The sequence below is a fragment of the Tursiops truncatus genome, chromosome X, assembly GCF_011762595.2.
Source record: "Tursiops truncatus isolate mTurTru1 chromosome X, mTurTru1.mat.Y, whole genome shotgun sequence".
Classification (NCBI taxonomy): Eukaryota; Metazoa; Chordata; class Mammalia; order Artiodactyla; family Delphinidae; genus Tursiops; species Tursiops truncatus.
The window spans coordinates 112,581,121-112,605,260 of record NC_047055.1 but is presented as its reverse complement, the minus strand read 5'-3'; the positions used below and the strand labels follow the sequence as shown (position 1 = coordinate 112,605,260).

At 44.8% G+C, this 24,140-nt stretch overlaps 1 protein-coding gene across 6 annotated transcripts in view; it reads right to left on the bottom strand.

The window, feature by feature from the left end:
* SH3KBP1 (SH3 domain containing kinase binding protein 1) overlaps positions 1-24,140 on the bottom strand; it is a 343,711-nt gene that overhangs the window by 248,305 nt on the left and 71,266 nt on the right. The window contains exon 1 of one of the 6 annotated variants that reach the window (XM_019927679.3): positions 11,725-11,856. The exons of the other annotated variants lie outside the window; for them this stretch is intronic. Within the exon in view, the coding sequence (XP_019783238.2) occupies positions 11,725-11,787 (63 nt within the window). The 5' untranslated portion in view covers positions 11,788-11,856. Of the gene's footprint in view, positions 1-11,724; positions 11,857-24,140 lie in introns of those variants that run through there. 6 annotated transcript variants of the gene reach the window in all.

Sequence of the window (24,140 nt, the reverse complement as noted above, 5' to 3'; positions counted from 1 at the left end):
CCTTCAGGTGCACTCACATAAATAGGGTGCTTTGCTGCTGATGAAAAAGAAAGGCCTGAAAGAACCCCAAATAGGGCACCAACTGCACAGAATAAGGTGCAGACATAGAAGGAAACTTTAACTGAAAAAAGCCATTCGGATCAGACCTTGCATACTGTCTAGTTTGTGGGGTTTAAAAAAATTTTTTGTATGTTTTTATTGTTTGTAGTTGCATTAAAAATATCTAGGGAATTAAAAAAACAAGAGGGGAGTAAAGTAGGGAATATTTAAGCTCTTCTGTACTGCTTCAATGTTTTTACCACGAGGTTTTTTTTTTTCCATTTTAAACACGTATAAGAAAAATACTTGAGCAATGAGAATTCATGAGAACATAGCCCTAAATTAGTCTCAGAAGTGAACAGTATTAAAGGAAGACTCACTGATTGTCAATGGGCTGTAATTCCTACTCAGGAAGTAGCCTGAGTTAAGAGTGGTTTTCATGAGCAAGGCCTGAAACCTAAATGGTTTCTCATTAATCATCATTTAATCAGAAAACCAAAGAACTTTCCACACTCCATTCTGCAAGCTGAGTGCATAAACAGAATTTTATCAATGCACTTTCCATAATTTTAAGGGGCAAAAGTACGTAATATAATCAAAATACAATCCAGCACATTATGACCTGGATACTTGTTCATTAGATGCTAAAATTTCCTTATTTCTATAAGGAAAAAAAAGCTGTGAAAGGCTTAGATGCACACCATGAATCCTCAACAGAGCTCTGCATGTAAAAGCAAAAGCAAAAGTAGATACAAAACAAATGTACACAACAGGAGGCTGAGTGAATAAATTATACTGTAGCCATACAATGAAACGCTCTGCAGCTCTATATCATAGACATAGAAATGTATCTGCAGTGATTATAACAGCATTTGTGGCACAGCCCTATTTGAAAAATGATACACATATTTATACACTTGTGTTCAAAAAGGTTAGAAGGAGCGAAAGCATAATGTGAATTGTATCAATAGTTATCTCTGGGCAGTTGGATCACAGGAGATTTTGTATGTGCATATTTCAGCTGATCTCTATTCTAACTTTTCTATTACAAAACATTTTTAATTGTGTGATTTTTGACTTTAAAAAATGGTGGCTATCTTATCCTTCCTTGGGATAAGAACCCAATGTTCTTTTGTGGAAGCGAATTTCACGTGAAATGTGTTGCTTGTCCTCTTTTCTGCCCCTTTGTGGGGCTTTCAATAGTGTTTCTGATGCTTTAGAAACTAGAGAGAGAGGGAAATGACAGGTGTAACCAGGGGCAATTGTGTTGCAGGGGACATTTGACACTGCCTGAAGACGTTTTTCACTGTCACAACTGGGGGAGGAAAGGAGGTGTGTGTATTGGCATCTAGTGGGTAGAGGTCAGAGATGCTGCTAAACATCCTACAGTGCATGGGACAGCCCCACAATAGGCTTAAATAGCCGAAAATGTCAACAGTGTCGAGGTTGTGGAATCCTGTGTTGGGGTTAATGAATCTCCAGGTGACGTCCTAATGCTCCATAAGCAGCACCCTCGAGCTGTAAACTAGTATATGTAGGATGGATAAACAACTAGGTCCTACTGTACAGCACAGGGAACTATACTCAATATCCTGTGATAAACCATAATGGAAAAGAATATGAAAAGAAGAATGTCTATATGTGTATAAATGAGTCACTTTGCTGTACAGCAGAGATTGGCACACCATTGTAAATCAACTACACTTCAATTTTAAAAAAATAAAATTAAAAAAACCCCACAGCACCGTCGAATAGCTGCATAAGGCATGTCTGGCAGGGTAGAAAATGCTGATGGAGGCAGAATATCTGCGTCGAATCTGGGATCAGCTCCTTTTCTGGCTGTAAAACCTCAGGCAGGTGACCACGTCGGCCTGCTGACCTTGCATCCTCCTTCCGAAAATGGAAATACCACCACCCACACCACAGGGCCAAGAAGTTTCAACGCAATACAGTAGGAGAAAGGGTTTTGTAAATAATAAAGCACCAGGCATTTGTGAACAGTATTATCACTCCAGGCTACTCATCGTCTAGATTCAGCAATGAGCTCACACAGAGGATTTCAATGGGTCTTCGCCTAGCACATTCCTACTGCCCTTAGTCACACATCACGGCAGTGATTTTCACTAAAGACGGGGACTGGAAAACATCAAGAACGCTGTTTTAATACTACATGTTCCTTGACCTAAATTGTGAAGCAGTAGAACTTAGTGGTCAAATGACAAGACCTGAAGTTTCAGAGTGAAAGAATTTATCGGGACTTCCCCGGTGGCACAGTAGTTAAGAATCCACCTGCCAACGCAGGGGACACAGGTTCAAGCCCTGGTCCGGGAAGATCCCACATGCCGCGGAGCAACTAAGCCCGTGCGCCACAACTACTGAGCCTGCGCTCTAGAGCCCGCGAGCCACAACTACTGAGCCCGCGAGCCACAACTACTGAAGCCCGCGCACCTAGAGCCCGTGCTCCGCAACGAGAGAAGCCACCGCAATGAGAATCCCGCGCACCGCAACAAAGAGTAGCCCCTGCTCGCCTCAACTAGAGAAAGCCCGCATGCAGCAACGAAGACCCAATGCAGCCAAAAATAAATAATGTATATAAATAAAATAAATTTTTTTAAAAAGAATTTATCATCTGAACCAGGACATTTTGGAATGAAAAGGAGGTTATCGATGTCAATGCTAGGACAATAGGCAAACACCAGGACAGTCCCCTGGCAAACAGGGACATAAGCTCACTCTAAAGGTAAGGATATTCACAGTGTCTACGTCAAAGGCTTGTTCTGATGACTAGATCAGATCAAAGAGGCAAAGCACATAGTACACACTATTAAATGCTAGCTATGATTTTTTTTTTTCTTTCTCCCTCCATTCATCCAGCAAGTACTTACTGCCCTGGCATGACGCTCAGCTCCAAGAAAGGAACAGTAACTCATTCTTTTGTTTTTTTTTTTAATAAATTTATTTATTTATTTATTTTTGGCTGCATTGGGTGTCCGTTGCTGTGCGCGGGCTTTCTCTAGTTGCGGCGAGCGGGGGCTACTCTTCATTGTGGTGCGCGGACTTCTCATTGTGGTGGCTTCTCTTGTTGCAGAGCACAGGCTCTAGGCACGCGGGCTTCAGTAGTTGTGGCTTGCAGGCTCTAGAGCGCAGGCTCAGTAGTTGCGGTGCACAGGCTTAGCTGCTCCGCGGCATGTGGGATCTTCCTGGACCAGGGCTCGATCCCGTGTCCCCTGCATTGGCAGACAGGTTCTTAACCACTGCTCCACCAGGGAAGTCCCAATACAGCCGCTCCCTATCCCCAGCGGGGTGCCTCCTCTTGGGCCACAGTGTGTGTGTGTTACAGTCCCAGGACTTTTTTTGCACAAGCACAGTCACAACACATGCAGAATTAAGCACCAACCCACAGTGAGCACCACAGGTCAAGAGCTTATCTAGTCCACAATGACTAAAGGATTTTATTATTATCCCAAAGTCCCTGATTCAAGGAAGCTGCTGCAGTTTGACAAAATTTGCTATCACTGCATTTCACCAAGGGCGTTGATTACCCAAATTTTGTAACAGCATGTAATGTTTAAAACCCCAGTAAATGCTCTCTTTCATTTCTGCGGACATCCCATTACAACGAACTATGGACAATTTGTCCACCTAGACAGCCTTGCAGACACACATATTACGAAAGCTGAGTTACTCTAGCTTGCGTTTGTATTGAGATGCATTTATGTCTTTCGCCAAGAAATAAGCAGTTTGCTTCAGTGTGCTAAAACAATTTTCTCTAAAAGTCAATACCGGGGCTTCCCTGGTGGCGCAGTGGTTGGGAGTCCGCCCACCGATGCAGGGGACACGGGTTCGTGCCCCTGTCCGGGAAGATCCCACATGCTGTGGAGCGGCTAGGCCCGTGAGCCATGGCCACTGAGCCTGCGCGTCCGGAGCCAGTGCTCCGCAACGGGAGAGGCCACAGCAGTGAGAGGCCCGCGTACCGCAAAAAAAAAAAAAAAAAAAAAAAAGTCAATACCCACCATGAGAGGTAGAAGTCCCTTATTTCACACAAAAGTTCATTGGCTTCTAGGGGCCTGGGACTCTAATCACAAGTTCCCTTCCCTCCTTCCCATTCACACCCCTCCCCCAAATTTCAGTAAAATTGGTCTCAATTACTATCACCATAAATCCTCACACTTGAATGTTTCCATATCCAACCTCGGGGCCTGGCCCTTTCCCCCTCCTCCTCGTTGTTCATATTTTGCCAGGCCCATGCTCAGCCAGCCTCCTTTTCTGCCCATTTCTGACAGCCCTTACGGAAGCCTTGTTCCATTCCTTGGGTGGTTGTTAGATCTAAAGTACCAGTCAGGCCCCATCACTGGAAACACAAAACATCGATCTAAAAAGAGAAATTCTATCAAGTAAGCTAGATGTGCATAATTCAGAACAAATCGTGGGCATATCTGTTTCTGTTGTACTCCATGCCTGCCTGTCTTGATTCAAAGAAGCTTAATTAGCGGTGTGTGTTTTGATTTGATGGTTACACAGATATGTTCAGTTTGCAAAACTTCAACAAGCTTACTCTCATGTGCATTTTATATATGTATGTTATACTTCCACAGACATTTTAGAAAGTAGCTTACATCATGTAAAGCTCTATGTAAAGTAAGCATATATTACATCTCACCTACACTAGTGTTTGTCAAGCTGTTTCCAAAAGAGTTCCGGTTGCCATCAATTAGTGGGTCATGCAATCAATTTAGAAGGTCCATGTTATATTTAGTGTCATATCTCTTTAGGATACTTCTCTCTGTGATCGTTTTTCAGACCTTCCTTGTTTTTGATGACCCTGAAAGTTTTAAGGGGTAATGGTTATATATTTTGTATCACTTCCTCTTTTGGGATTTGTCTGATGTTTTCCCAGTGGTTAGATTGAGTTATGTATTTTGCGCAGAAGACTGCAGAGGTAAAGTGCCACAGTCAACACATCATGTCAAGGGTACATATTATCAACGTGGCATTGATATTGACTTCCATCACCTGACTGAGATAGTGGTTGTCAGGTTTCTCCACTATGAAGTTATTCTTGTCTCCTTTCTTCCATAATTTAAAAGGAAGTCATTATGCATAACCTACACTTAAGGAATGGGGATTTAGGCTCTCTCTCCTTGAGGTCAAAGTATCTACTTAAATTATTTGGAATTCTTTGGCAAGGGGTATTTGTTTATGTGCCCCATTTATTTACTTACTCAATCTTCTTTACATCAATATGGACTCATGGAATTTTACTTTATACTTTAGGCTTTAATCCAATACTAATTTATTTTGTTATTCAAAGTATTTCAGATTTGGCCACCGGGACCTCTTCAGGTGGCTAATTTGTCCCTTTGACATACCTCCATCAATGTAGATTTTTTAAAAATCACTTTCTGGCACTACAAGATGCTCTGTCTCATCTTGTATATTTCCTGCTTCAGCCCTGGAATCATTTTTCCAAGGAACCTTGGTTACTTTGCTAGAGAATGCTTTTAGAAACCTAAATCTGACTGCTAGGTGTGTTTTTTGCTACTGGATATTCACTTCTTCTAGGTCCTGTCAGCTGCTAGAACATGAAGCATGTTAGTACATGTGTGTACTAACCTGTATATATACATATATCTATAAATATTTCATATAGAAATCATCTGAATCTATTTTCAGCTAAACATGAGTTCAAATTAATGTCTTCAACTATAAATCATAACCACAAGAATCATTCTAGCCTATTCACTTCTATAACCTCCCGTCCAATCAGTGAGAAACTTGGCTCTCCCATCTGTCATTCATTTACTTAACTGTTAAATTCCAGTACACACGTATAACAGTATCAGAATTTCTAACCTGTACCCCCAGGGGAAACAGCGTCATCAACTAAAGTACAGCACTTACGTGCAATTTCTTTTGCCTTTACTCTTACAGATTCTACTCATTTCCAAAGTCATTTAGGGCCACGCCTTATCCCCCATCCGCTTCACTAAGATTGTTTTATGCAATTATAAAACAACTAGACTATCTTGTCACAGTATGCATTCCTTCCTAGGATCACCCAACTACTTAAATGATTTTTAAAATGTGCATACATTAATATTTACTCTTTGTTCTGCAAACTTCTCTGGGCTTTCACAAATGCATGTCATGTATCTAGCATCCAAGTATTATACAGAATATTTTGACCACCCTAAAAATTACCTGTGTTTCAGCTAGTCAACTCTCCTTCTATTCCCTAAACCCCTAGCAACCACTGATCTTTTTACTGCCTCTATAGTTGTGCCTTTTCCAGAATTTCCTATAATGTGGGGTCATACATTATTGTGCCTTTTCATACTGGCGTTTTCCACTTAGCAATATGTATGAAACATACATCCAGGCCTTTTCATAGCTCAGTAGCTAATTTCTTTTTATAGCTAAATAATATTACAATGAATGTAATACAGTTTGTTCATCTATTCACCTACTGAGGGGCATCTTGGATTTTTCCAGTTTCTGGCTATTATGAATAAAGTTACTATACATTCATGTACATGTTTTTGTGTCAACATAAGTTTTCAAATCATTTGGGGAAATATCTAGGGGCAGAAGTGCTAAGTCATATATATTTAGCTTTGTAAGAGTATGTTAACCTTTTGGGAAGCTGCCGAACTGCCTTCCAAAGTGGCTGTACCATTTTGCACTCCCATAAGCAATGAATGAAAATTATGGTTGCTCTGTAACCTCATAAGCAGAGGTGAAGTGTTGTTCAGCTATTTTATTTTTAATTGGGATATATGTATTCTTATATCTAAGTTTTAAGTGTTCTTTTTAATATTTTAGACATGAGTCCTTTATCAATGTGTTTTTGAAAATATCTTCTCCCGGCCTGTGGCTTGTATTATGTAGAGAACAAACATATGGAAACCAAGGGGGAAAGAGGGGGTGGGATGAATTGGGAGATTGGGATTGACATCTATACACTATTGACTCTATGTATAAAATAGATAATTAATGAGGACCTACTGTATAGCACAGGGAACTCTACTCAGTGCTCTGTGGTGACCTAAATGGGAAGGAAATCCAAAAATGAGGGGATATATGTATATGTATGGCTGATTCACTTTGCTGTATAGTAGAAACTAACACAGTAAACTAACACAGTAAAGCAACTATACTCCAAAAAATTTTTTTTAAAAAGGAGTGAAATAAAAACAGCTGAGTTCCAAAAAAAAAATTTATAAGGTCCTCACCAGCATTCTGTGTGTGTGTGAGGGGGCGGGTAAGAACACTTCACTTGAGCCTACCTTCTTAAAACTTAAGTGCACAACACAGTACTGCTGCACAGCAGAACTTTACAGCATATTCATCTTGCATAAATGGAACTTTATACCCACTGAATGGCAACTTCCCATTTCCCTCTCCCCCCCAGCCCCTGGCAACCAAGGTATGGAAACAACATCCACCCATTGATGGATGAATGGATAAAGAAACCATGGCATATATATACAATGAAATATTATTCAGCCTTTAAAAAGAAGGGAATCCTGCTATATGCTGACCAGCATTCTTTGAAAAGAACAGAGAATGAAAGAGTGCATCACACACAGTGAAGGCAACCACTGCTTCAGGAAGTGTTTTGCAGCTACATGTATGTGTACATATATGCACATGTGTACTGTATGTGTACATGTATGCTAAGTTGCCAGGTTGTTTTTTAAGGGCAAGACATAGTCAAAAAAAAGGCTTGGGGCTTCCCTGGTGGCGCAGTAGTTAAGAATCCGCCTGCCGGGGCTTCCCTGATGGCGCAATGGTTGAGAGTCTGCCTGCCAATGCAGGGGACATGGGTTCAAGCCCTGGTCTGGGAAGATCCCACATGCCGCGGAGCAGCTAGGCCCGTGAGCCACAACTACTGAGCCTGCGCTCCATAACAAGAGAGGCTGCGACAGTGAGAGGCCCGCGCACCGTGATGAACAGTGGCCCCCGCTCGCTGCAACTGGAGAAAGCCCTCACACAGAAATGAAGAACCAACACAGAAAAAATAAATAAATAAATACATTTAAAAGTCATCTTCTTAAAAAAAAAAGAATCCGCCTGCCAATGCAGGAGACACGGGTTCGAGCCCTGGTCCAGGAAGATCCCACGTGCTGCGGAGCAACTCAGCCCATGCGCCACAACTACTGAGCCTGCGCTCTAGAGCCCACGAGCCACAACTGCTGAGCCCGCGTGCCACAACTACTGAAGCCCACGCACCTAGAGCCCGTGCTCTGCAACAAGAGAAGCCACCACAACGAGCAGCCCAAGTACCGCAATGAAGAGTAGCCCCAGCTCGCTGCAACTAGAGAAAAGCCCACGGCACAGCAACGAAGACCCAATGTAGCCAAAAATAAATAAATAAATTTATATTAAAAAAAAAAAGCCTAAGAGGGAATTCCTTGGTGGTCCAGTGGTTAGGACTCCACGCTTCCATCGTCAAGGGCCCGGGTTCAATTCCTGGCCGAGTCACTAAGATCCCGCAAGCCGCGTAGTGAGGGAAAAAATAAAACAGCCTAAGGAACACTGAGTACACCAACAAATAATACGTGGATTTGGAAGCCAGAAAGACCTGGGTTCTGATTCTGGCTGCTTATGACCTATCTAACCTCTGTGAGCCTCCATCTCACCACCTCTAAAATGGGGGTAATACTATTTACTCCCCCGAGTTGGTGTTAAGGAATCAATGAGCTGGCAAACAGTCCACCAGAAAGCACTTAGACACCATCCCCACCCCTGCCGCCATTCACATGGTGCCCGGGGCTAGGTTCCGTACCTGTAGGAAGGACGTTTAAAGGAAATATACAAAGATGGGCAGTGTCAACGCCCAGCCCCCATCACAGGACCCCCTTCAAGCCTCTCAGGAGAACAAATCATCACCGTTTGAGAGCGGCAGGGTGGGGAAGCTATTGCCCAGCACACTGGCTGATAAATCATCCAGCTGTGGGTTGTGACCAGAGGGAAAAATCACTTTCCAAGATAAGAGTGTTTTCCCATTCTTCTTGGCAGGAGGTGGGGAAAGGCAGAAGGGGAGGAAGGCCTTGTTAAAGAAATACGCATTTGTTTTAAGCAAATCACTTTGAAGACAGGTGGTTTTCATTTTGAGAACAAAAGTGATGCTTAAAACAGTTAGAGGGTGACTCCTGATACCAGCCATGGGCTTGCCAGGAGAGGGAAACGGAGCCCTGGGGTCTGGGGTGCTCCCAAAGTGCCAGAGCAGTGACGGAGGCACATGGGGTGGGGAGGGTCTGGCACAGAAAAGAGGGAACTAACTTTATCAGCTTGCAGTCGCACACTACTTAAAAGGCATCCACTGTATCAGTCATCCAAAGCCTCTATTCGTTCAACAAATATTTGCTGAGCATCTACTATGTGTCTAGAACTGAGTTAGGCGCCGGGGATACAGTGGAATAAGACAGACAAGGCCTCTGCCCGCACCAGGGCTGAAATTCCAGTGAAGGAGACAGCAAGTGCCAAGTAAATCAATGAGGCAACAAGGGATTTACAGGCTGTGATGTAAGCGCCCTGCAAGAAATAGATGTGGTGATGTGACGGGAAGGGAGAAGGAAACTTAAGATGGAGGAAGTCCCTTTAGATAAGATGGCTCAGGAGGGCTTCTCTGAGTAACACTTGAAAGCAGAACAAGAGCGAGCCAAGCAAGAGCCAAAGAAAGGGTGCTCCCAGGAGAAAGCACCTCAAGTGCCTGGGCCCAGCAGCAAGAAGGGGCTCAGCAGGTGCTAGGGTGGCCAGGGCGGTGGTATGGTAGGAGGAAGTGGCCAAGTGGGAGGGTGACCGCAATGAGGCTGCAAAGATAGGCACGTGCCAGATCATATAAGGCACAGCCGGTGGTGGGCAAGAAGGTGGGTTCCAATGAAGAGCAACAGAGAGCTACTGAAGGTTGGTACATTGTGATACATGACTTTGATGTTGGTTAAGGAAAAAAAGGCACTCTTAAATCATTGCACACAAAACAAAATGTACAGATGATACAATGTCTCCAAAATCAAGGGTAAAAATTACCATTGTGTTACAGCTCATGAGTACAGTTATTAAGGAGTCTTGCCAGCTAGAGACAAACTGTTTTAGCCTAAATATGAGATGAAATACATGGAATTCAATGGGGGCAAAGGGGTGGGAGAACTTGTAACTGACAAGGGAACACTATTATTAGCAATTAACTCACAGGCAGCAAATATAAAGCACCCGGTAAAACTAATTAACAAGACAGGCTCTAGAAAATCCCCCTAAACAAGCAAACACACCTAATGGTGGGAAGGCAATTAGGAATTGACCCATGTGCATGGAGGTTGGCTGAATCCATGAACAGGATGACTGAAACAACTGGATGTAAAGTCACGGCGAAGTAGCTCTACACCTACTTCTGAATCAGAAATCAGATAAATTGCTGAGCAGTGTTCTTCGAGGTTTATCATTCCTTTTTCTTCTCCCTTGCGCCGGCTGAACATAGGTATTGATAACTTGGAAATTCAAAGCTGAAGCAGAAATGGCTCTTCTGAATGATCACTCTCCATCTAGGGCTCTTAGCACAGCCTCCCCAGTCCCCATGATCTCTAAGGCAAACAGATCTGTGAGACATGAGTGCAACACACTCACACCTTCTCCCCGAGACCTCCTTGTTCTGGGGAGTCATGTACCCATGAATAAAAGGGCAACCAGGCCAACTGCCCGGCCTCAAGATAAACCTATGACACCAACCAAGGGAACTCGACGGCCACAAAGGCTGCCCGCAAACAAGCTGGGGACAGCAACATGGGTGGCATTTCAGAGCCCAGCACACTGCTTGCACTGATGGTCTAATATCCCACTGAGGAAGGAGAAGGGGTAAAGGAGGGCAAAATACATCACTTAGGGAGTGCTGACCAAGTGCCAGGTGCTTTCACGCTCATCACTCCAAATAATACAGCAATCCCATGAAGTGCAGTGATCACAATTTTCAAGTGAGAAAAGTAAGACCAGGAGAGATTTTTGTTAGTGGCCCCAGGCTACAGTGAGCTGAGTGAGGATTTGAGCCTTGCCTGCCACCTGGGCTGGCATCGAGCAACAGGACAGTGACATGAAAAGCCCCCGATCTAACTTTCTGTCCTGCCTCCCTGTCATTCTCCTCTCCTGCCCCCTTATTCCTTCCCACCACAGGAAAGCTGGATTCCACACCTGGCTTCATCCCAGCCTCCCAACTCTGTCAGCTGCCTCAGAAATGTTACCTACTCCCAACCCTTGACAGGGACACTTCACCCGTGAAAGGGCCATCTGCAGGCGTGGGGACTCGGGGGTGGGCTTGGCTGACTGGGGTTGTCTCGTGTGCCGTGTCCCCTGGAAAAAACTCATTGACAGCGGTCAGGAGAAGGAAAGAGCCATCCCGCCAGATGACAGACCTGTTCCAAATCTTTATAGGTGCCGCTACCAAAGGGGCTCAGCCAAAAGCCACTTCTGTCACTGAGGAGGGCTTGGGGAAAGAAATTCCCTTCCTCCGCAAACAAGAAAACTGAAACACCTGGGTCCAAATGGAAAACGGTGTTGCTCACCATCTCGGAAGGACTGAGCCAGGACCAAATTCCCTATCGTGCCTCCCTCCCGGCCTACGAAGCAGTCGGGCAACAGGCTACAAAAGATGCAGACATAATAACAATCGAAACAGATGTATGGCCTACTTACAATCTCAGACGCATCGGCAGCACTCGGGGCTTTGGCTGCCGAAAGCTCCATACCGCGGAGCATGAAATGGTGAGAGCGGGCTGACTGTGTCTGAACTCTGGGCAGGAGTGTGTTCCGTGCTCGCCGAGAACTGCAAGTCCCTGTGATTCACTTGGCAGCAGAATTATTCTAAGCATCCTGTCCCGTACCCAGCCCACCCGCCCCTCCCGCTACATATTCACACTGGGTGGGTTTTTTTTTTTTCTCTCTCTGTGCTTATTTCTCTCACAAATCGAGTGAAATGCGTTTTTTTTCAAAATGAATCCAGTCTCTGGCACTTGAGAGTGTGGAACCTTTATGACCCCGGGGAGAAAGAGGAAAAAGAGCCACCTAATTAGGAAGAAGTTGTAACTAACATCAGAGAGGAGAGCTGGAGAACCACAAAGTCTGCAGTCACAGCAAAATGGAGATTATTCGAGACAGCTGAAACACTCCACCCAGCCTCCAGGAGGGGACATGCACGGGAAACAAAGGGCATATGGTGTTTGCTTTCTTCAACATCCGTTCTCACCATTAAGAGCTGCACCAGCAAACGCTCAGTACTTACATGAGGACAAACCTCACTCCAAAATAGACTTGAAAATATAGCTCATAATCAAATAAATGACTGTGCAAAGCAGAGGCCTACCTTGATTTTTCTACTACATATAAAGCAAAGTTTAATAAAGTCCAGATAACTGGCAGAATGTCTATTTGGCTTAGTGAAGTGTGAATTACACTTGAAAGAAAGTCAATTTTTGTTAATTCCAAGTTCATATAGTAACTCGAAAACTGACATATTCAGGACAGGATTTTATTTTTTTTTCCTCCAGGAGAGATTCCAACGGGCTAACTTAATAACTAGATAAGAATGATGTTCTATTATTTACTACTAGTGACATTTAAATATTTCTATCCTAAAGCAAACAGGTTTTTCTAAAGAGACTTAAATCATTAATATCCCACATAAGTTAATGTTACCACCATTCCCACTACTGCCCACACTATTACATCATCCAAAGGTAAACTTCAGAGCACTCCCTGACCAGACTGTGAGGAACTCCTGAACTGGTGAGATCTGAATTGATGACACTTTTCACAGAGACGTAAGGCTAGGGTCAGCTTCAAAAATGCTCAGGTACCATTACTCACAAGCCTACCCAGCAGAGTCCACTCTTGGTCACAGGTGCCCACCTATCCCCCATAGAGCCCATTCCCAGCTCCGGAGTGGCAGCCTAATTAATTGCAAACCAATTATTGGTTCAGGGTGGGCAACAGGAACTCAGCTCACCCAATCAGACTGCAGGAAAGGCCTCCTCCTACATACCAGCTATGAACAAGGAAGCAGAGGGCCCCGCTTCCCCGCCAAAGGATGCCATCCTACAACCAGAGAAACCAGCCCTTGGGTGAAACTACTGCCAGACCGATACCATGGTGGAGAGACAGCAAGAACACAGGTCTATGATATCACATTAAGCAGCTGATCACACTGCCCTCAGGGTCCACCCTACCTGTAGCCTCCCGATTACTGAGATAACAAATATCCATGTTTAATCCAGTCCCAGAGAGGTTTCTGTTACATGTGATCTAAAGCACCGCTGACAGGAACGGTCTGCGGAGCCAAGAGCAAGAGTTTGTAATTTGGCAAAAGAGACTCCTCTAAAGTTAATAAAACACTCACAGAAAACATTCCGCTTAATGTTAAAGAAAAGGGAGAAATTACAAAGATGAGTGGTTGCCTAGGGCTGGGCGTGGAAATGGGAGTGACTGCAAATGGGCACAAGGTTTCCTTTGGGGGTGATGGACAAGTTCAAAAATTAGATTGTGGTGATGGTTACACAACTCTGTAAATATACTAAAAACCACTGAATGGGACACTTCTAATGGGTAAATTTTACAGTATATAAATTAGATCTCAATAGAGCTGTTTAAAAAAAAAGGGGGGGACTTCGCTGGTGGCGCAGTGGTTAAGAATCCGCCTGCCAACGCAGGGGACACGGGTTCGAGCCCTGGTCCGGGAAGATCCCACGTGCTGCGGAGCAACTTAGCCCGTGCGCCACAACTACTGAGCCTGCGCTCTAGAGCCCACGAGCCACAACTACTGAAGCCCGCGCGCCTAGAGCCCGTGCTCCGCAACAAGAGAAGCCACCGCAATGAGAGGCCCACGCACCACAACGAAGAGTAGCCCCCGCTCGCCGCAACTAGAGAAAGCCCGCGTGCAGCAAAGAAGACCCAACGCAGCCAAAAATAAATATAATGAATAAATAAATTTATTTTAAAAAAAAGCTACATGGGAGCAGATGCTCATTCAGGAGAAGTCACAGGTTGAGGAGACTTTTCCTCCATCCACACCTGATGGCAGCACGCCCCTGCTTAAAATCCTTCCTTCAGTGCTTCCTGGCAGAATCCAAGTTCCTTACAAAGGGACGCAAGGTCCCTGTCACCTCCCGACCTCACTTTCCCCAGCTCCCATTTTACTCGCAGGCGAGGCTCACTTCCAGAAACTCATCAAATTGCTTCCCCTCTGCCTCTGCTCACACGGCACCTGCTTCCTAGCTCGCTCTAGCTGTCCTCTTCACTGATCTAGTCCTTCCTATCGTACCCCAGCTCTTAGGTCCTCTCCCTTTGGGTTCCCTGAGCAGACTGACTGCTTGTCACAATGGGTTGAAAAAGTATGTTTCTGGGTCTATCTCTCCCACCAGGCTAGACTCCAGGGCCTAGAACAGCACTCCAGACATGACAGACACTTGATGGACACCCACTGAACTGGTCTGAGCTTTCTCTTTGGGGAAGGACACCAGCTTCTCCTATAGGTCCCTTGTGTCATTGACATTGGGGGTGGGAGAGCCAGAGGTAGGTCCCGCATGTCCTGGCTCCCGCCCACACCCACTTTCCTAGAGCGACTTCAGGCTCAGCAAGGGACACAGGTGCCCACAACATGTACAAGCCACCCTGTAAGAAATCCCTGTCTCCGACCATGCTGAGCACTTCTGCTTCTTGGCTCAAACGCTCCCTGATGCAGAAGGTAATGGTGACAGTGCACAGCATCTCTCTCACTGTGTACAAGCTTTCAAGCAAAGGAAGGGCAGGAATGTCTGACTATTTTTTCTGATTATGGGGTGTCCTTATTTATTTTTAACCCTTAGACAAGGTAAGGAGCTGGGGTACCAAAAGTCACAAACGCAACAAGAATGGGAAACACTTGGTTTTAAAGCAAGACTACACATTTTAAAAGGGACCCAATAGATGCAGGAATGTTGGCAAGATCGTCTCCACCTGGTGTCTGATCTTCCTGCAGATCTCAGGGGAAAAGATTAATAGCAAAATTTAAGAAATGTTAAAAAGCCAGTTCCTGGAGAGTCTCAGTGTTCAAAAAAAAGAAAAAGTCACTCTGTGAAAGGAACAACCTGCAGAAACCCACCGTGGAGTTGGCGCTCCATCACAACAAAGATACGGCCCAGCCCTCCTGCTTGTCCCGGCTCTCGCTCTCGGAACACCACCACAAATGAAACTCCAACACAGGAGCGAGGAAAGAGCTGAAACAACACTTCAAATATTCACAACGGTGATTTCAACTCCTACCTCATAATCATGACTCCTCTTTCCCATATTTGGGTCCCAGCTTCCCTGGACACACTCCGGGAACCTTCACAGACATTATCTAATGCTGAGCAGGTCAGCAAACCAACCGTTAAGTACTCTCCTTTTTCTCTATGCTCCCTGATTTAAGCCAGCCTGGGCACAATCAAGAACTGGTCAATTCCCTTGGCGGGCCGGGGTGGGCGGGCTTTCTCAGGGAGTTTAGATCAAACAGGAAGCCCTTGGGACGTCAGATAGTTTGTCTTTAAACATCTCAATCTGATTCCAACAGTGAAGTTTTCAAAGCTGTCATTATCCCCCTTCTCCCCTACCAAAAGAAAAACAAAGGTGACAGATTTATTACCAAATCACTTCAGTAGCTTTTTTTTTCTCCCTAAATACCTGCCTAGCCTCAGCCCCTGTGACTCTAATCCAATCAGTTTGGTGTGTGGACTGGGAATCCATGGTGTTCAAACTCCCCCAGGTGATTCAGGGGATCAAGACAGCCCCAAAATAGAGGGCTGGGTGAAAAGGGTCAGTTACACCTTTGTTACTAAAAGAAGCATCAATCTCGGCCTTCCCCCATTCACCCAGCCTAGACCCCCTGAATCCGAATCTGCATTTTAACAAGATGGGAAAGGACGGATCTGGAAAGCTGGAAGGCACGATAGAGCTTGAGAAGCTCGGGCTATACCATCACCTGGCTTCACAGTCTCCTAGGCTGTGTTTTATTTGTTTCCCCTTCACAAGTGAGAGACGCAGCAGTGGGAGATCACCATCAGAATTCACATCCCACAGTTTGTCAGGATCTTACTGATGAACGACAAAAGGGCCAAATCCCGCTCCCTCCCTCCCACCCTCCCAGAAACTATTAGATTAAATGTAAAGGGAGTCAAAAGACTAGACACAGCCTGTTTTTTCAATAAAAGCAATACATTTTTCCATTTGTGCTGGCAGCGTCAACACTTACATTACTGCGCATGTTTAAAGCTACCAGCCACATTCGACTCCTACATGGGCACAGCAGCAGGACCTGCAAAGTCTTTGAATATTAAAGAGCTCTACGTGGACCCAAAGCACGCCAAGGTGAATAATTCTTAGGACTCATGAGAACTATTAATTGCATCCATTCTTAAAAATCAATATACTTCAAGAAACTTTTTAAAAATTCATAAGCTTATTTCTCTTGTTCAAATAACATCATAAGGCCTTCACAGGAAGTCGTGGTTCCAAGTGAATGTAGCTGCATATCAAAAAAAAAAAAATCTCTCAGTAGCCTAACACCCAGCTCAGCAAAGATTTCTAGCAGGTTCTTAGAACCTGACAGATTATGGTACCCGGTACCCCTCATGCTAATTAAGCTCTGCATTGTTGTTGTTGTTGTTTTAAAATTTATTTATTTATTTATTTTTGGCTGTGTTAGGTCTTCACTGCTGCGCGCGGGCTTCCTCTAGTTGTGGCGAGCGGAGGCTACTCTTCGTTGCGGTGCGTGGGCTTCTTAATGCCGTGGCTTCTCTTTGTTTCAGAGCACGGGCTCGAGGCACATGGGCTTCAGTAGTTGTAGCACGTGGGCTCAGTAGTTGTGGCTCGCGGGCTCTAGAGTGCAGGCTCAGTAGTTGTGGCACACGGGCTTAGTTGCTCCGCAGCTCATGGGATCTTCCCAGACCAGGGCTTGAACCCGTGTCCCCTGCATTGGCAGGCGGATTCTTAACCACTGCGCCACCAGGGAAGTCCAGTTGTTGTTGTTTTAATGTAGCCAAGGCCACCCAGACAATCCTGTACCCCTGTACCATAGTACAATCAGGAGTGAGAGAGCATGGACTCGAATTAAACCACCAACAGGTTCAAATTCAGCTCTGGCATTGAGTATTTGTTCTCCCCTGGGCAAGTTACTTAAACTCTCTGGTCCATGGGAAATGCTGTATAAGAGCAGACCTACTAGAGAAGGGACTTGAGGATATGGGGAGGGGGAAGGGTAAGCCGGGACGAAGCGAGAGTGGCATGGACATATATACACTACTAAATGTAAAAATAGATAGCTAGTGGGAAGCAGCCGCATAGCACAGGGAGATCAGCTCGGTGCTTTGTGACCACCTAGAGGGGTGGGATAGGGAGGGTGGGAGGGAGGGAGATGCAAGAGGGAACAGATATGGAAACATATGTATAACTGTTTCACTTTGTTATAAAGCAGAAACTAACACACCATTGTAAAGCAATTATACTCTAATAAAGATGTTAAAGAAAAAAAAAGAAATGTTGTATAGGAGTTTGCTGTTTTTCCCTCCCAGTATGTAGTACCATAAATGATACAGATAAGAGAACTATGTACACAGGAGGTGCTCAATTATTACTACTGGTTAGAGAACACTCCACCCAGATTGCATTTCCTTCAACGAATGTTTCATTACCCAACACGAGCAACCTTCTGGTTGTATCAAGAGAGGTGCTTGCGGGAAAGTCCTTTTTTCTTTCCTCTAATGGCAAAAAAAAAAAAAAAAAGAAAAGAAAGGAAGAAATCAATGAATATGTAAAGTTCTCCCCCTCAAATCGTGTACTTAATATGGTTTATTTATATTATGACATTTATTCTCAGTGGATAAGCATTATTATAGAAAAAATTATGAAAAGCATTCGAGCAGGTGAAAAATGCATTCTACAAAACAGCAGACTGGTACCAATGACATAACACTTATTGAGATCACAAATGCTGCTTTCCAGAACGTTCTGGGTAGGCAAATGCCAGACAATTGCCTTCACAGTATTAATACTACATAGTAATATATGTAGTAGTAAGAGAGCAGAGGGAATTGGGATGTTGAAACTGTTTAAGCCACCCATTTTCATCTGTTTTTAAGCACTCATAACAAATGAACAAATGATAGATCATTCAGTGTATTTATTAAATCCACTTCCCTGGGCAGTTTCACTAGCCAACACTTTAACGTAAACTGAGTTGCCCTAAGAATTAAACAGTAATGTTCCTTTATTTTTCCCCCCACCAGAGGCTCATTTTCAGAACACCCATCCTTCCAGTTAGTTCTTACGAGGCAATCATGAGAAGTCGGGCTACTGGTGTTCAGATACCAAGCCTGACCTATAATACAGCTGCAATCTCCATCAAGTCAGGTAACTGCTGTGGGCTTCAGTTTTCTATCTGTAATACAGGAATAATCACTACCTGGGGTGGGGTTGGGGTGAGGATTAGCTGAGTTAATGCACATTCCCTACAATTAGGAGAGGAGTAAGTAATACACCGTTACTGGATAAATAATAAGGCCTCTACTCACAACAGCAAATTCACATTCCTTTTCACTCTGTGCCAGGTCCTGAAGTGGTTATAAAAAAGGTAAAATAGGCTCTCCCCGTCCCTCAAAATGGGGCGGGGTAGGGGAGAGGAGTAATTACTGTCTGTGTTTAAAAAAGAGAAGAAGAATGAGAGCAGGAGGGAACCCACCCACTACTTCCTCCCTGGGTTTAGCCTTGACAGTGACTCAGCTGCAAGGGTCGCTCTCATCAGCAATATCTCCCTAGCGCTGTGACCTTCTAAAGCTGAGGGGAGCCAAGCTTGTTCATGCCTCAGGGCCTTTGCACTGGCTGTTCTCGACTTAGATGGCCCGAGTAATGACAGGAACCTCCTCATCACTCAGGTGTGAACTACAATGTCACCTCCCCCAAGAGGCCTTCTCTGATGACTCTGGCTGAAACAGCTCACACTCCACCGGTCAGTCACTCTATCCTTTCCCCCTCCTGTATTTCTTTGTTGCATGTTTCATGGTTTACAGTTTGTTTGGGTTTTTTTTTTTTTTGCTTGTCTGCAGTTAGGCTCTCTTTCCTCTGTTACAATGTACGCTCTCTAAGGGCACAGACCTTGTGAAGCACATTCCTAAAATGGCACCTGGCACACGAAGGGCATTCAGTGTACAGAGCTAGGTAATATATGTGTTTGATAGTTTCAACAGCTGTGTCATATCTGCGTCTGGTTCCGATGATTGCTTTGTCTCTTCAGACTGCATTTTCTTGCCTTCTGGCATGGCTTGTAATTTTTTGGTTAAAAGCCAGACATTTTGTATAGAGCAGTAACTACTGAGGTCAATGAGCCCTTAGTATGGGGATTTATGTTAATCTAGTCAACAGTTCAGCTATGTTGACGTGGGTTGTTCCTATGGACATCAGAAACTTCAAATTCCTCTAGTGATCTTCTTTTTTTTGGTCCCCCTCTTGGCTTTGGGGTTTCCCTTTGTACTGCTCCCCAGAGAGAGCCTGTCTCTAGCAGCTCTCCCTGCTATGATCCATTGTTGTTACTCCTGAAGGCTTGTTAGCATGCTGGGGGGGAGAATAGGTTCTCCTCAGTCTTTGGAGTGCACATGGGGCCGGGGCCTGTGTCTGGGAGGTGAGGGTTCCCCTTCACAACAGCTTCTGCCCCTCTTCCGGGGACAGAGCTCCGCCACCCCTTTTCCCCAGCTGCAGGGGGTGCTCTCCAGCGTTCTTAGTCCACAGCCTTGATGCCCTTCTCCATGCAGATTAAGACTTTTTTTTAGGTGAGGTGGGGGGCTGGGGCTGAGTGGAATTCCTTCCCCCAGCTGCAATGGCATTTCACCAGTGCCCTCAGACCATGTCCTTCCCCCTGCAGAATAAGCCTTTTGTTCCTTAAGGGACAAGGGTCTGAGTGGATTTCTCAGTGGCTCCTGAGCCAGTACCCCCAGCCCACACCGTGAGTTTTCTCTGGATTTTCCTCAGTCTCCCCTGTGAGAGCCAGGTGGGGCTCCTGGAGGGAAAGCCTGCAAAAGGGTGGGACCCCCTTCTACCCCAGTGCTGCCTCCAGGAGCTTCACACTCAGGTTAGCCCACACTCAGCCTCCGGCAATCTGTCAGAACTTCAGCTTCATCTTTCTACCTACTGCTATGGTGTCTGGTGGCTTCTGTCTCTAGTAAACAAAAGTCTTCTGTCTCAGAAAGTGCCCCCCTCTCTCTCCAGATTTTGAAATGGCCGTCTGCTCTGCGAACTCAGTTCTCTATTAATTTCTAGTCTGTCCAGATTTTTTCTTATAAGCGTGGGAGGGACGTTTTTGCAGCTCTCTACATCTCTGAGCTGAAACCAGAAGTCTCTTCACTGGTTTTTAAAGAATCAAAAGTAACTATGACAAAATGGTAACATTTGATAAAACTAGGTGGTGGGTAGGTAGATGTTGTTTATATTCTCGTGCCCTTCTATTATTTTAATAGTTCAGGGACATTTCAAGATCAAGGTGTGGGTGGCCACGGTGGAAAACACCACTATTGTATAAATAGACTGAGATATGTATACAACATTTGGTTCTTGTTCAACAATATATAGAAATCACCTGAATTTTAAAAAACAACCATCATTTTTGGCAACACTTCAGAAACTGTCATGAAAATACATAAATCACCCCAATACCATTAAAATTTAGTGTTACAGAACTAAAAGAAGAAACTAAAATAGAAAAATTAATGTCCTGAAAGAGAACAATTTGTGCATGTTTATAAATCAAAGTATATGACAATATTACATGTTAATTGGTTCACTGTCCTTTAAACTGATAGCCAACCATTATTATTCATATTCATGGGAATTTGAAGTTACTAATGCATGTGCCTGTGGAGCATAGGTCATTCCGCAAGCGCTGGATCCCAGGCTGCAGTATATCAGGCAACACGTGGGAAGCTAACATCGCAAACCTCGGACTGCCACACCTCCCCTTACCTGCATTCCTAATTTAATATAACCGTTAATCGCATATGAATGAAAGCAGCAATGGCTTGGTAAGATCCATCTCATGCAAAGAACTTTCCCTTTTACTTAAATAATTCACTACCTTAGATAATAGCAAGTAAATTATACGCTATGAAAAAGAATGAACCATTAATGACTCCAAAACTTCAGATTAATCTTAAGGATTGTACATTAAATTCAATTAAACTAGATGAATATTTAACACACTTCTTCTCTATACTTACGACCATTCTAGCCACTCTGGGGAAAAAGCGGGTAGACATGAATAACCTACCAATCTCTGCCATCACAACAGACCCCATGGTGGGTTACAGGGCTGAGAGGAGCCTGCGTGACCACGCAGTCTGGGAATGGCAAATGCCTGGCACAGGCCAAGAAGGGCCCTACGGTACGTTGCATTAGCAAAGAGGTTGACTTTTAATTAATTTTATGCTTTAGTATTCACTTGCACATGCCAATTAAAAGGAAAAAAAGGAAATACTATTTTAAGTAAGGTGGATACGTTTGGCTTTTATTGTAATGAATGAAGACAGGCCTAAGTTTGGCTGTAATGAGCCTTAAATGGGATGACTCCACCAATGATCAATCTATAGCTTTAATTACCATGTGTGGCTCTGTTAGATGTACCCCAGGTAGAACTGGAATCAGAGTGACCAGTTAGACAGCTAAATAACACACTTTCCCCTGCCTGAGAACCATCGCTTGTCAACTGTGCTATGTCGTTACCAGAGCTGTTTACACAACAGCTACATCCCTGCATTGCAACAGGCTCGAAATTAAATTGCACCTCCAGCTCGAGGGCTGGGGATGATGTTAGGCTGACAGTTGGCAGCACCCCAGACTGATGGTCACCTTAAAATACCTGTTAATGGGGCTTCCCTCGTGGCACAGTGGTTAAGAATCTGCCTGCCAATGCAGGGGACACGGGTTTGAGCCCTGCTCCGGGAAGATCCCACAGGCCCCGGAGCAACTAAGCTCGTGTGAGACAACTACTGAGCCTGTGCTCTAGAGCCCGCAAGCCACAACTACTGAGCCCGAGGGCCACAACTACTGAAGCCTGCACGCCTAGAGCCCGTGCTCCACAACAAGAGAAGCCCCCGCTCGCTGCAACTAGAGAAAAGCCCACAAGCAGCAACAAAGACCCAACGCAGCCAAAAATAAAGATAAATATTTTTTAAAAATACCTGTTAATGGAACCCATTCAAATTCAAGCTTTAATAAAGGGATGAGTTAAACTGAATTAAAAATATCAGAGGTCGGGGCTTCCCTGGGGGCGCAGAGGTTGAGAGTCCGCCTGCCGATGCAGGGGACATGGGTTCGTGCCCCGGTCAGGGAAGATCCCACATGCCTCGGAGCGGCTGGGCCCGTGAGCCATGGCCGCTGAGCCTGCGTGTCCGGAGCCTGTGCTCCGCAACGGGAGAGGCCACAACAGTGAGAGGCCCGCGTACAGCAATATATATATATATATATATATATATATATATCAGAGGTAAGAGAAAGGTATATGGATTTTTTTTTTTTTTTTTTTTTTTTGCTGTACTAGGGCCTCTCACTGTTGTGGCCTCTCCCGTTGCGGAGCACAGGCTCCGGACACGCAGGCTCAGCGGCCATGGCTCACGGGCCCAGCCGCTCCGAGGCATGTGGGATCTTCCCTGACCGGGGCACGAACCCGTGTCCCCTGCATCGGCAGGCGGACTCTCAACCTCTGCGCCCCCAGGGAAGCCCCGGTATATGGATTTTTAACCACCACTGACAGGAGAAGCTCACACTATAATTGCACGGATTATATGTACCAAAGAGATCATCTGTCATGTGACATTTTGAACCAAATAACAGAGTGTTCCCTGAAAAAAAATATCAATAAGCACAAAGAAGCAATTTCTCAACAGTTGAAACCACACAAACCTGACATGCTCCAGTTTCAAATGTGTTTCAAAATTCATATTATGTGCCACCAGAGCCTAGTGTCATAATTATTCATTTAACACAGAATAGCCGAAGCTACTTTCATATGGCAGATGTACTTTTTTTGTAGTCAGGTTGGCAATTATTCCAGTTTCAAGATTTGGAGAGAAAAAAGTTGTGCACACACTCACAATTTTGCCACTGAGAGGAATAGTTAAAGATTGAATACAAGGCAAGCTGTGAGCAGTTACAGAACGACAGCAATAAACCTGATTCCTTTTCTATTTGTGCCCATGAAGGCCTCAATAGTACAGTGTGACTACAGGTCTAGCAGTTATAACTTGATAATGATTATGGTGCTAAACACTCATGGTGAATCTTTTGCCCATAATCTGCCAACCTATTGATTTGAATGCCGTTTCTTTACTATGAATCGTATGTGGTCAGAAAACAAATCCTGAGTAACCTAAGCCTTCAGCAGCTGGCATCATGTTGCAGACAATGAGATGCTGTCCAAACACGCACGGCCTTGCTAAGAACATATTCACGTTTTAACACATCAATGCCAATTATAGTTATTACAGTCATGACTAAAATGCACATCTATGGTAAATCTTTTAAATACAATTTGAATTTATTTTTTTCTTCCATGATGTGCAAAAACCGGTCCTTTTTCATTGTAACCTGGCCCCCCACTGTACTGAAACTAGTTATCTCAGATCTTGACCATGGCCTTGTTTTACAGCCAGGAAAATTACAGCCCTGAGAGCTTCAGCACGGCCACCAATGAGCTGTCCTGCCTCCTTCGAAGAAAGGCTGGGTGTAAGAGGAGACAGCGGTCACAGTGTCCCCACACCACCTGGGAACGGAGCGGCGTCCCAGGTCTCTCGGGGGAGCGAGGTCCACGGCTCCTCGCTCTAGGCCTCCATCTGGGACCACCTGCCTCAAGAAAGCCGGGGCAGGATGTGGTTTGGCTCGGACAACCTCCTGGCTCACAAACGCAGGCCAGCCCGCTTTGTTTTCCACCCGGACACCCAGACACAGGATATCATCTCTTTGTCGGTTTTCTTGAGACAAACGTGGTGGTCCCAGAGGGAGGATGACAACAAATGAAACACTCCTTCCTTCATGACGAGCAAAACAGGCAGCGAAGGGCGAAA